The sequence below is a fragment of the Octopus bimaculoides genome, chromosome 14 (assembly GCF_046866305.1).
Source record: "Octopus bimaculoides isolate indiv1 chromosome 14, ASM4686630v1, whole genome shotgun sequence".
Classification (NCBI taxonomy): Eukaryota; Metazoa; Mollusca; class Cephalopoda; order Octopoda; family Octopodidae; genus Octopus; species Octopus bimaculoides.
In genome coordinates, this window is record NC_142941.1 from 3,212,990 (window position 1) to 3,226,772 (window position 13,783).

Consider the following 13,783-nt stretch of genomic DNA (forward strand, 5'->3'; position numbering starts at 1 on the left):
GGGGAGACAAAAACATGAGAAAATATATGGAAAGGAGAAAGAATTTGTTGAGATACCAGCATCTGGAAATCGAGTTAAATTATTCAAACTAGTTCTTTTAAGTACATTATTCAACTTTAAAATATCTACTTAAAGGTCTAAATTTGATTTTTAAAAATATTGAATTCTCATTAGAAAAATTGATTTAAAAACTTTTTAGTGTTTAAATATACATGAAGGCAGGAAAGTAGAAAATTGTTTCTATGCCTTAAAATGTTGAAGGGATGTTCTTGTAATACCAGCAAAAAACTCCATGTTTTATAACAATTCTTGTTTTACTTAACTTCTAATAAAAATTATAAAAGTTTCCTCTGTCTTAAACCTATGTAAAAAAAATGAGAAAAATATTTACCCTTTGAGAACCATTATAATTAAGCTGCCATAAAGCAGTTTTATATCCCAATCTATCTTTTGTTGAAGAATGTAATGTTTGAAACTATATTTTATTGAAATATATCAAGTTTATTGAGGCAACTTAGCTTAAAGAAAATACCAATTCTATTTTCTGGTAGATATTCAACATCATTACTGGAATAACCATGAAATTTAATTTCACAGTTAAAGGATTCAAATATCACCGTTGACATTTTATATCCACTCTCCATGTTGGTATGGATTAAACAGATCATTATGGTCTGAGTCAGTTCATATTGAATGTTACTCCCATCTTAGTTGGGTTAGAGAACCACATCTTGCTCATAAATTTAGGTTTTGGTTTGGTTTCTATGGTAAGATGGTCTTCCTGTTAACAGCCACCTCACGACACATACTGGGTGCATTTTAATGTAGGACCAGCATAAGAGAGGCTATCATGTCTCCAGCAAACAAAAGCTCTTTCACTCCATTCTCAACTCATTCATCAACCACTTTACTGCACATACTGGATGTATTTTATCATGGTACCAATGCAAGTGAGACTGCCTTTTATCCCTTAAGACTAAAGAGTCTTCACTACTCTATAAAGTGGTCGTTCACTCAAGTTAATGTGCTTAAGAAAATAGAAAGAGCAATGACAGAAGAACTAGGAGGGAGCAGTTAAATATTGCAAGAGTATGATGGCAGAAACAGAGTGATTGCATGAAAGGATGGTAGAAGGGAAGAGAAAGTAATAGAAAGTATTAGAGTTGGATGTTGACAATAGTAAGGGTGAGTGATGGATGTCAATAGCAAGTGGCTTAAGGAACAAGAGAGCGATGACTGGTAGTAATGACTGGCAGTATAGAAAGGGTGACGGTAGGGTGTATGAGATACTGTCATCCTTAGTTACTCAGATGCAATACAATAGTAAATGTAAGAGAGAAGGAGGAAGTGAGTAAAGAGAGGAGAGTAATGGAGAAATGAATGACAGAGAAATGAGAAGATATCAAAGAGGAAGTAACACATGCAGGCTTGATGAGGACTTATTGGGTTTTGTACACAAATGAGTCTTCTCCAGCACTGCATGTTACCACTCAGCCCAGTTCTTTGTCTATCTCTTTCATGAAACTCAGTATCTAGAGGCCTTGATAGAATCCAAAATGTCTGTATTTTGATAGCTGACAAAATGCCTTTACACAAAGGAAACTGACACATTTATGCTTTCTCAACTGTATAAATGTAACCAGTGGATGATGCTACATATGTAAAAATTCTGACAAGTTATATTTTGAGTAGAGTATGTTGTGTAAACTATAGTGTCAGAAACTTTTTTTGTTTTTTGGTAGTTTCTCAGAGAATGTTCCACGTGATAGCATTTTCACTTAAATAAGGGATCTTAAGATAACAACTGTGTTACAGTAGTTTCTTTCTTTTTATCTTAGTGTTTCATTACACTCTCATAAAGATTTGTTGTGATGCAATGGTATGCCTGGGAAAGGAATAAATGTGGCAATGTCCATTTTCCCAACTCTATAAATCAAAAACTTTTATTAATATACACATAACTGTATTTGCAATCTTTATCTATGAGGTCACTCTTAATCAAGCATAATAATACAATGGTAAATGATGGCATGTACTGATAATTGTAATATTAACTGAAGTAAATATGAACAAAAACATTAAAAAAAACAATATGTCAGTAAATTTGTCAAATTCAACATTACATATGCATTTAACAATACTATCTGAATAACAAAAATGTTATTTTTAAGTTGTTGACTAATTTTTGTTTATTGAAATAAGTAAGAGATATACTTGCAAAATAAGTGAAAATATATTCAAATAAAATCGGTATTTCATAGATGTTTTTATCAAAATTACTTTTAAATCTATTTTTGATAGGGAAAATACATGAGAAAATGTGTTTTTTTTTTTTTTGTCAAAGGCTTTATGTATTTTATGTATTGTACAGCAAGCTAACTGTTCTGTACTCAAGTAATTTTTCCTGTACTTAGAGTTCATGCAATAGCACAAATGAAGAGAAAAATGTTAGCTGCTGTCTCTCCCTATCTGACTCACACCTCTAGTCCATCAATATTTTCACATTCTTGCTGCAGCAGTTATAAAGAACAGTACAGAGATGTAGCAGTCTTGTCACATACACTAACTTCAACAAAAGAGCAAGTAAGTTTTTCCACATTGCATTCTTACACTTACAATTTTTAGAAAAAATATAATTTTAAAATATTTCTTTAAAAAGTATTTCTTTCAGAAAATATACAAATTTAACTTTTTTCTTTTATTATCAGAAGATAGTAATAAGTTTAGTTTGTATCTCACAAGGTGCTCACTCATCAAACAAATATTTAAATAGTTATATTACATTTATGATGCTAAAATATGAGTACTAAGTTTTTATTTACAATCAGTAATCATTTATTAGTGCCCAGAAAACAAGGAAATTGCTTTTCTTTGAGTTATTGTCTGTGAAAAAATGTTATGCATTTAAAGAGAAGTGATTTCAGTATATTAATGCATAATATGATTTATTTAAAAGTAAAAGTAATTATTTCATTTACTCTTATTAATAAAAGAGAAAATACTGAAAGCGGTACAAATTTGTCATTATTACTCAATTTAATACCTTGCTTTTCTATCTGTTCACTATAGACAAATTTTCCTACAAAATTAAATTGGCACAGACTTTTCTCCCCCACTAACTTTTCACATTTTCACATGCCCATAAAACTTTGTGAATAAGTTTAGTTGATCATGCTAGTATATAACTGATATTTATTTTATCAACCATTGAAGGCTGAAAGTCAATCCTGGCAGGATTTGAACACAGAACATAAAGCAATATAACCATATACTGTGAGGAATTTTTTTTTGGCTACCTCAACTTTCTTTCATATAAAAAAATATGAAGGCTTAGCAGTTTATATTGGCATAGTTCATGGATGAGAGAACCAGTAGGGCATCAAACAAGATATTTCATGGTATTTAGTTATGTCCTTTCTGAAGTTTTGATTTTCATCCTTCTGAAACAAGTGCCAGTCAAATACTAAGTTTGATATAATAAACTACACCCTTGAAGGCATTCAATGACTAAAAGTAATTTTTAAAAATACGACTATACAAGGCATTGGGATTACCACTTTATTGTATTATTTGATTAACTGAGAAACTAAGATAATATCTATATAACAATTATACTTAGTGAACCTAAAACTTATTTTTTAATATTTTTGGTCCTCATACTTAGTTGTGTTACTAACCTGGTTTTAATGAGCTGGTTCTCAGAGCAAAGAAGGTTGGTATAAAACTATTAATATAGATTCTTTGATGCAAAGATCCCTTTGTTAGTCAAATAAAACAATATCAGACATAGAAGTGTATACCTACATCAGCGTCACATTAGATGCAATCCTTTAGCCACATTGAACACAAACAGCTAGTTGTACACAAGAAAATTAAATACAAGGAAATATAAATAATTGTTTATGATTGAGAATAATTAGCAAGGTCTAAGAGGTTCAACAAAGACTGTACAAGGCTCTGAGATGTTTGTTTTGTGTTGTTACCATGGGAATTCGTAATCACAGTAACTGTCACACTCAAGAGATGTTCAGATAACTAAACTAAAACAGGAACCTGCTTACTAGTCCAGGTAATGAAATATGTGGCTTGTATACATGGTTCCTTTCTTCCTAAGTGACACCATCCCAACACAGTACTACTTTATATATAAGAATCATTATTGATAAAATGTATGAGTGATAGAAAATTTCAAAACAAAAACAAAAGGAGTGAATCCATTGTAAATTCTTGTCAATGCTATGTAAACAAAAAGTGTGGATGAATATAATTTTAATTTATGACCAATAATTATTATTTTTCTTTCTTTTAGATCTCAAATTAAAGATTATACTGAACTCTAGTACAAACCAAAAATGATAAGAAATATTCTTTCACTATATTTGCTAGACATGCTTCTGTTCTCTGTTGTGTCTTTAGACATTACCTACCATATCAATGAAGAAAACAACCCTCATGCCTACATAGGAGATATTGCTGCTGATTCTAATATGTCACATTTTTTTAAACATCAACAACACAATCTTGTTACGTTTACACAATTACAAAGGAAGGTGTCAAGTGGCTCTCATCTATTTAATGTCACCAACTTAGGGAAACTTTACACAACTCAGACACTGGATGCTGAGTCTTTGTGTACAATCAACAAAGAATGTTTTAAAATTGTTAGGATAGCAGTTCGGAAAAGAAAAACTTATGTAAAGATTTTAAAAGTCAAAGTAATCATAAAAGACATCAATGATCATGGACCTGAGTTTCCAGAAAGTGAAATAAACTTGCAATTTGATGAAAATGATCGGGAAGGAACTAAAAAGCCCATTCCAAATGCTATTGATAGAGATATTACCATTCAGAATTCTAGGATAACTTATGAACTGAAGGAAAATATAGATGACCCATTTTCATTGTCTCTTTCAAAAGACTATGATGGGACTTTCATACCTGAGATAGTTCTACAAGGTAAGTTGGATAGAGAAAGAAAGAAACACTATATGTTAAAGCTGATTGCTAAAGATAATGGTATACCACCAAATGAAAATATTTTACATTTTCAGATATCTGTAACTGACTCTAATGATAATAAACCATTATTTTCTCAAAAAGTATATAACATTTCAATAATGAATAAACACCCCAAATCAAAACCAATTTTAGTTTTAGAAGCCACAGATTTAGATTCAGGGACAAACGGAAAGATTGCCTTTAATTATAGTCCCAAAACACCAATTGAAATAAGAAAATATTTTGAGTTGAAAAAGGCATCTGGAGAACTGTTTGTAAATGAGTACTTCAAAATAGATACCAAAAAATCTTACAAGCTGTTTGTTGAGGCTAAAGATGGAGGGAAACCTCCCTTAAGTTCAACAACAGTGATTTTAATTTCTAAAGAAAGCAATCATAATATTGCTCCAAAAATTGATATAGACTTTGTGTTTCCTTTGTCAGAAAGTTCGACTGCTCTTTTAGAAGACATTAAAGTTGGTAGTTTTATTGCTTATGTCATAATTACTGACAATGATATCGAAGAAAATGGACAGATTAATTGTAATTTGGAACATGAAACCTTTGGAATATTTGAAATGGGTTCACATGAATATAAAATGACCACAAAATGTCCTCTTGACAGAGAAACAAAAGATCGCTATGATATTGTACTTGTTTGCCAGGATATGGGATTTCCACCACTCAAATCAGAAAAACAATTTTCTATTGAAGTACTTGATGTCAATGATGTAGAACCACATTTTACCAAAGAGACATTCCAATTCCTCACCTATGAAAACCAGAAAGTTGACTTCCCTATTGGCTTCATTAATGCTACAGACCCTGATCTTGGAGATGGAGGCCAACTTACATATTCTATCATCAATGATAACAACAATGATAACATTCCATTCCAACTGACAAAATATGGATTTATTTCTACATCACAATCAATAGATCGAGAAATGAAAGACATCTACAAGTTCCAGGTCTTAGTGAAAGATAATGGAACACCTTCACTGAATGACACTGCTAATATTGTTATTGAGATTCTAGATAAAAATGATAATGCTCCGTATTTTACGTTTCCTAATAATGACCCTTACAATCTAGATGTTCATTACCATCCACACAGCAAAAAGGACATCACAATTCTAAAAGCATCTGACAAAGACACTGGAAACAATGCTTTCCTCACATATGGAATATTAAAATCTAACGATAAAAACATGCTTACAGTAAATTCTTACACTGGGGTATTATCATTCTCTCGTATAATTAATATAAATGATGCTGGAACGTATGAGCTACAGTTCATGGTGAAAGACAGTGGTACTCCAGTTCAATCAGCAACAACTGTTATCATGCTAACACTGCATGTTAGTAATGATACATTTCCAATGCAAGCTGCAACCCATCTCTTATCTGGCAATGACTTAAACATAATTTGGGTAATAATCATTGTTGCAGCAGCAGTAATATTATCTGTGGGTATTGTAGTTTGCTTAACAATGTGTGTTTTCAGATGTATTAATCACATTAAAAGTTCACCTTCAACTTCAGATAATCATAAAATCTTGACAGGCTCTAAGATGAGGCCAATGCCATATGAAACTAAAAATCCTGTTGCATTTACAAGAAATACAGAAGACACATATAACAGAAATTGTCAGACAATGAGCTCAAAAAGTCATTATTACCCTGAGATGGAAAAGACTATCAATGAATGCAAATTTTCAGCAACAGCTAGAAAACTTCCACCAATTCCACAGGTTGGTAAAATTTATAACATTCATTTTATAGCTTAAATTCCCAGACATTTTAACCTCATTCTATATTTTTTAAGATTTACATTATATTTTAATTAATTTAATCCCTGAGCATATCATGTACTACATTCCAAATATAGATGCATTTTTAAGGCTTAATCAGAGTGTTTATTTCTAATACTGAGTTTCAGACTTTTAACAACTGTGCCTCTACCCCAACTTTTGAAATATGATACCACTTGAAACAATGTACAGCATGCATATGATATATGAAATTAATAGTACAGAAAATTTAATCATTACCACAATAACACATACCAAAAATATAAACATATTTCTCAGATTTTTAGTTATATCTACCCTAGTTTCAAGGAATTAAAACAATGATATAGTTGTATATATCATATTTCTAAAACTAACAAACTAGTCAAGACTAGACCAAGTCCCATTCATTTGGATTAAAATTTAGACTATGTTTGAATAATGACATAGCAGGTCAGTAAAAAATCAGGAAATACCATTTCAAACAAAAATAAAAGAAACCTACTATTATATAGGGCAACAAAAAAAAATTTTTGTCATGCTATTTAAACTTTTTCAGCTGATTTAAAGTAACTTTAGGGTGCTGAATCCGAATCTGACATCAGTTTTCAGACAGCATGTGTAGTTTTTTAGTTATTCACAGCATCAGATTTTCCAACCAATTGATAATATTGACAAAGTAGTAGGCTATTTGCTTTCGATTTTCATTCATATACTCATCATTAAAACAAAAATAAGTGCTGATAGAGGGAAATGTAAGCTACCTGTTAAATTAAGGCAGTGGGGGCTAGAGGCTTCATTGAAAGAAAAATGACAACGCTATTCAAGAGAAGATTTGCGTTTTCAAACTCAGAACTGAGAAAACTGATAAGGAGGATACAGGAGGCGGTCGAAAAAGCCAGCTTCTATATATGGCTGAAGCGGGAAGACCGAATATGGCTTGAAAGTCATAACATGTCTAGGTGAGACAGGCTGACACTGAAGTGGCTTCGCACCCTCCATTGTCAGTTAAAGTTCAGACAGTGTCATGTGACAACTTGCTGGGGCTACTTGCTGGACCCTAGCAGCGGGAAATTTAGACAGTGTCACGTGACAACTAGCTGGGGCTGCCTGCTGGAGCCTAGCAGCAGATATAAAAAGGAGAACTTGACATGATGATCAGTCGGACACTGACACTCGTTGATGCTTCATCGAAGAGGCCAGGGAATAGAAGAAAGAAGACATGCACCCAATACCAGAGCTGAAGACACCTCCGAAAGGAGGGGCCCCGCCACGTCAAAACGGTAGAGGAGTAGGGGCCGAAACCGGACGTGGTTCCTCCTAATGATGTCTTGAGCTAACTGGATCCTATAAAGGAGCTGTTGTGGTAGCAGACCACGAAACATGGTTGAAATTCCCCACCCAAAATGAGAATTTCTTTTACTTTGTTATCACTGTAATTATAGTAAAGTTATCCTCACACTAGGCTATTGATATTAGGTTATAGTAAGTCACTCAGACTCCCTTTTCTTGATAACTGCTAGTGCTATTAAAACAAAGTACATTAAATAAGAGAGCCAGGTTATATGAAAAGTAGTTTAGTAGTAAGTTTAGTCATTTATTAAAATGATCAATGTTTGAAATTTAGAGATGGAAAAAACTGTTTCGTGATAACCATAGCTTCAGTACATTCTATAATAATTTCAATGATTTTTTTTTGAGAAATATATTTTGATGTTTTACAGTAACATTTACAGTTAATTTCATATTTTAGTTTACTGATAGGTTTCCTTGATTGTTGATTTAGGTTATTACTGTATATATTTATGATGAGCAGAAAAGTTTGTGTTAATCACTTGGACAGCTTTTGTTATGTGTGTAGAAAATTTACACTATAAGATCAGAGAAATAAGCTTACAAAGAAATTTTAAAATGCTTACAAGCTTCACTTTGGGTGCAAAGTTGGGGACCAAGATAAACTGTGGGAACCTCATGTTTGTTGCAAAAACTGCTACATAGCACTAACCCAATGACTGAAATGGTAAATGGAAAAGTATGCCATTTGCAGTACCAATGATGTGGCATGAACCAACAAACCACTACACTGATTGTTATTTCTGCTTAATTTATATCACAGGTTTCTCAAAAAAAAAACAAATCCAAGATTGTTTATCCAGATTGCCCTTCAGCTTTAAAACCATTTGCTCATGCTGTTGAAAATATTCCAATTCCAGAACCTCCTTCATCTTTTGACAAAGATACTTTAAGTGAAGAAAGTACTGCATCTACTTCAATTGAAGGCATGCCGAGTGATACAGCAGATCACTGAGATAAACCAGGATCTTCAAAAAAAGTTCCTCATTCATTAAGTCAACTTGAGTTAAATGATTTAGTTAGAGACTTGGGTTTAGCAAAAGAAAAGTCAGAATCTTTTACACGATGTTGTATAATGCTCATATTTTCGAAAATGGCATACAGAATTGCATGAATTTTTTTACAGAGAAACAGGGTATTTGTTTTTGTTGTGATGTTGAAGGACTCCTATGTGAGATGGGGTACAGCCATAATCCTGAAGGATGGAGATTCTTCATAGATTCCAGCAAAGTAAGTCTAACAGCTGTTTTACTGCATAATGGCAATCAAAAATCTTCAATACCACTAGCACATGCTGTTGGATAAAAGGAAACTTAATGAATCAATGAATCAATTTTGCACTTGATTAAATATTCTGAGCACAAGTGGAATATATGTGAGGACTTGAAAGTTATTGGTTTGCAAATGGAGTATACAAAGCATCAAAGCTTTTTGTGCCTTTGGAACAGCAGAAATGACAAGCATCACTATGATCAAAAAGTGTGGCCAAAGAGAAGTGATTTCACTCCAGGGAGATACAACGTTAAATATATTCCTTTAGTTGACCCTCAGAAAATATACCTTCCTCCCTTACACATTAAACTTGGCTTGTTTAAGAATTTTGTTAAGGTCATGAATGAAAACAGTGAAGGATTCAAATATCTCAGTGAAAAATTTGTTTTTAGCAAGAGTGAAGCTTAGATCGAATCTGGTGTTTTTAATGAACTAGAAATTCACACACTAATTTGTGAAGAGCTTTTTCAAGAAAAATTAAGCCCAATAGAGAAAACTGCTTGGGAAAAGTTTGTTTCTCTTGGAAAAAAATTTTGGGAAATGAAAAATCATTTAACTCCATTGCAATTGTGAATGATTTTTTGAAAGCTTATAAGTAACTTGGGGCAAGAATGTCTCTAAAAATTCATTTTCTCCACTCTCATCTTTACTTTTTTCCACCCAATATGGGTGATGTAAGCGATGAGCATGGTGAATGATTTCATCAAGAAATCAATGAGTTAAAAAGCCACTACAGTGGCAGACTTACACCAAACATACGGACGGACTACTGCTGGTTTTTAAAACGAGAAACGGACATGCAACATAAGCATAAGAAAAGACACCAAAGCTATTTTTAAAACGCATAAAATTAATAATATTCACTTTACACTTTTGCTTTGTTTTATTGGTTTTAAAACTATTTGTCCACCTAGTTGTAATTGTTCTTATATCAAATAATGGTAATTTATGCTTGACATAACATTTTATTTGCCATGAATTTTCACACTATTGTAATTTTGATAGCAGTATAATAATGATAGCAAAGAAACAGGACATGCTAGAGCAAAAATGATTGCAGATTCAAAATCAGCACTCCCAAAATACGTATGAGCTCCATTTCATCTAATAGTAGCAAAACTTTTGTTGCCTAGTGTTATGAAAGAGATCTAATAAATATACCAATTAAAATACCATACTAAATGTTTCTTTTAACTTCAGCCTATTGATCAGCCAAGTAAGGAATCTTCTGATGAGCATGGAGAAAATATATCTACTAAGAGTATCAATTATATGAGTAATACATTGCCATGCCAATGGCCTTCTGAAAGTACCTGGGATGAAAGATATACAAGAAATTTCAGTGATATTTCTATTACATCAGGTAATTTGTGAATTATATTCTATTTTTAAAGAGTTCTGTATGATCTTTAGCATTTCTCTTAGTTGTAATTAATTTCAAATGATTAATGTGAAAATTGTAAAGTTCAAAATGAGTACTTTGACATAATGATAGAGTTTGATACTACAAAAGTAGTATACAACTACATTAGATTCATAAGAATAAATTTTGTTTGGTACAAAGGTGATCTAACATATTATTTCATATTTGTTTATTCACAAACTCTCATTGCACTTTAACATCTTCTGCTGCCTGATAGGTGTTAGTATGTAAGAGAATAAGTTTACAAACCAGACTGCTAGCACTCAGTACCAAAACATATGCGTATGTAATATATTACATATATTTTTATTTAATCTAAGGATTGACAGTATCCATTGATTCTGCCAGCTCTCATACACTGATGAAACGGATGAGGCTAATACTCAGCTTGAACTTCTGTAGATTACTGTCAGAATACAGCAGTTCTGGGAAGAAAGAATTGCGTGAAATGATTTGTAGAAAATTTTCTTAAAAATAATTGGCTAAAATATGTAATCCAATGATTTGAGCATAAGTTTTTTTATTTTATTTTATATTTTACAGAGTTTGATGAATCTAAACCAGATGTTCCTCCAAAACCAAATCTTCTACAAAACCAAGATACATATTTAGAGCCAATGTATCTAACAAAATAACTTTATTTGAATTCTTTGATGTCATGAAGATATGTCAAGAAATTATGAAATTCCATACAGATAGTATTGCTGATATTTCTAAATGATACATTTGATACATAGGAATACTCTTAGATTTATAGATATTTTATCAAAATTCTGTTAAAAAACAATCGTCTTAAGATGTAACCAAGCACTACATAAGTTTTAGTTCTTTATACACTGTATAATTGAAGCACCAAGGTAAAATTAAAAGAACACAAGTTATCAAATGGAACATTTATAGCATCTTCTGCTCTAAATGCTTAATATTTTATAAATGGGAAATCTTTAAAGCCTTTCCATTTATATTTTCATATATTACAAAATTGAATGCTTTAGAAATTAAGAATATAGCCCCAAAACAAATTCAATTATTTCCTCTTCTGGTAGATCAAAACATTACAATTAGCACTCCTATTTTCCTACCCTAGGCAAAATATTGTACTTTTCTCTAATCTCAGCTAAGTTCCCAGCATCCGGTGTCACCTTTCTCTTTTCCATTTGGTTTCTAGTTACAGCAGTGTATAATTCACAAATAAATTTAATTCACTGATTGAAATGTACACTCTCTGAATGTCCAAGAATAGGATGGAAAATAGAAATTTGAATGTCCAAGTACGATATATCACATTACTTAATGAAATAAGTATTTCGTTCTTTCAAAAGTGAAAAATCTTCAACACATTCCACCCTCTATAGACAGGGTAAAAAGTACATCAATCATTTCAAATATTTTCAGAACATTTCTTTCATTATATGACACTGATTATCATTGCTTTTTAATAAATTTAAATATAAATATTCTCGTGATTGACGAATGTATTTTGATATATTAAAAACTAATTTGAGATTTTAGTTTTACATAGAGTTCAAGTTTAAAACTTTCATTGCATAGTTATAGGAAATTCTATACTTCAAATCGAAAAAGCGAGTTATATTGAGTAGAAAAGGCATTATTTACAGTCAGCTTCTTTCTACAATAATTGAGTAACGATGAGGAGAATGCATATAGGAATAAAAACAATATAACGTTATAAATCACGTAAGTTCCAAAGGAAATAACCCAGACGACACCCCCGTAGTTGGTTCATGGAATACACAGCAGCTGGAGCAGTCTGTTAGATAGTTACGCCTGCTATTGTGCCAATAGTTACAGTGGACTACCTGTTAAGAGGCTCTAATTACAAAGAACATTAGCAACACTAATAAATTAATCAAACAAGGTAAGTTTTTTCAACAGTACTATTCAGAATTATCTTTCATAACAAACCAGTAAGCCGATGATAATGGTTTGGTTTTAGAAATCAATTTGCTTAAACTGGAATACTGAAAGTACTTTTAGAAATAAAACATAATACTTAGAAAACTGTTCAGATAAGAAACCCTAGATTTGTTACATAACTTTGATGCGGCGAGGTTTGGAAAGAAATACATTTTTTGAAACTACTCAAAAACTTCATAGACTATATTAAATAACTAGCAAGGTGTTAGTATAGCATCTCCAAGGCATTAGTATTAGTCATTGTTTTACGATGATAAATAAAACTTTGAAGAAAATTGAAACCTGACGAGCCAATTGCGTACGTTTAAATGCAAGTGATGTTTTCGCAATCGAATATGTCAAATTATAAAGAAAATAAAGCAAATTTTATTAAATATAAACACGATTCTTTTGAAAATGCTCACAATTTACTTTCACTTTCCACCGCTTTCTATACATAAGTTTATTTTATTTTTAAGTTACAAACTTTCTAAATGTAATTACAAATAAAAAATGAAAATTCAGGTAAATAAATTTCTGTACAATATTGCCCAAATCCTGAGAGGATGCTTTTGAATCATCTTCGGGTCGCGTCAAAATTACACGATATATCTGACGTGCTGGGACAATGGACAGCATCGCAAAATTTTCGGCGATTAGAAAACTTTATCTCAGAATTTTACCATTTTCAGATTAAAGCTAAACATTACCTATTTTGAACCTGAGTAGTTCTATTTAACGGCTATACAATCTTTATTTGTTTATATCTTATGTATTTTGCTTTCTCATTTAAAAAGCACTAGTGTATTCATTCTCATACTTTTTGAAGGATTGAGTACTATGGCATGAGTCTGTGAAATTGTCCAGTATAATTAAACAACCAGACTTATCCACACTCAATATTTTTTAAAATATATGCTGTCGACTTTTTTGAGAAACAGACAGTGAATCGGCTACTTTGACTCTTAATTGGAAAACTGTTGTCATTGATGTGCCACAATTAGTATGACAAGTTTATTTACCATGC

The 13,783-nt window shown here is 31.7% G+C and overlaps 1 protein-coding gene across 1 annotated transcript in view; it reads left to right on the forward strand.

Moving 5' to 3' along the window:
• Positions 1-13,783, forward strand: part of LOC128249425 (protocadherin Fat 4-like) — a 65,014-nt gene that overhangs the window by 29,521 nt on the left and 21,710 nt on the right. The window contains exons 11-14 of the mRNA XM_089363306.1: positions 2,517-2,583; positions 4,341-6,752; positions 10,617-10,779; positions 11,383-11,458. Of these exons, the coding sequence (XP_089219432.1) occupies positions 2,517-2,583; positions 4,341-6,752; positions 10,617-10,779; positions 11,383-11,458 (2,718 nt within the window). The remainder of the gene's footprint in view (positions 1-2,516; positions 2,584-4,340; positions 6,753-10,616; positions 10,780-11,382; positions 11,459-13,783) is intronic.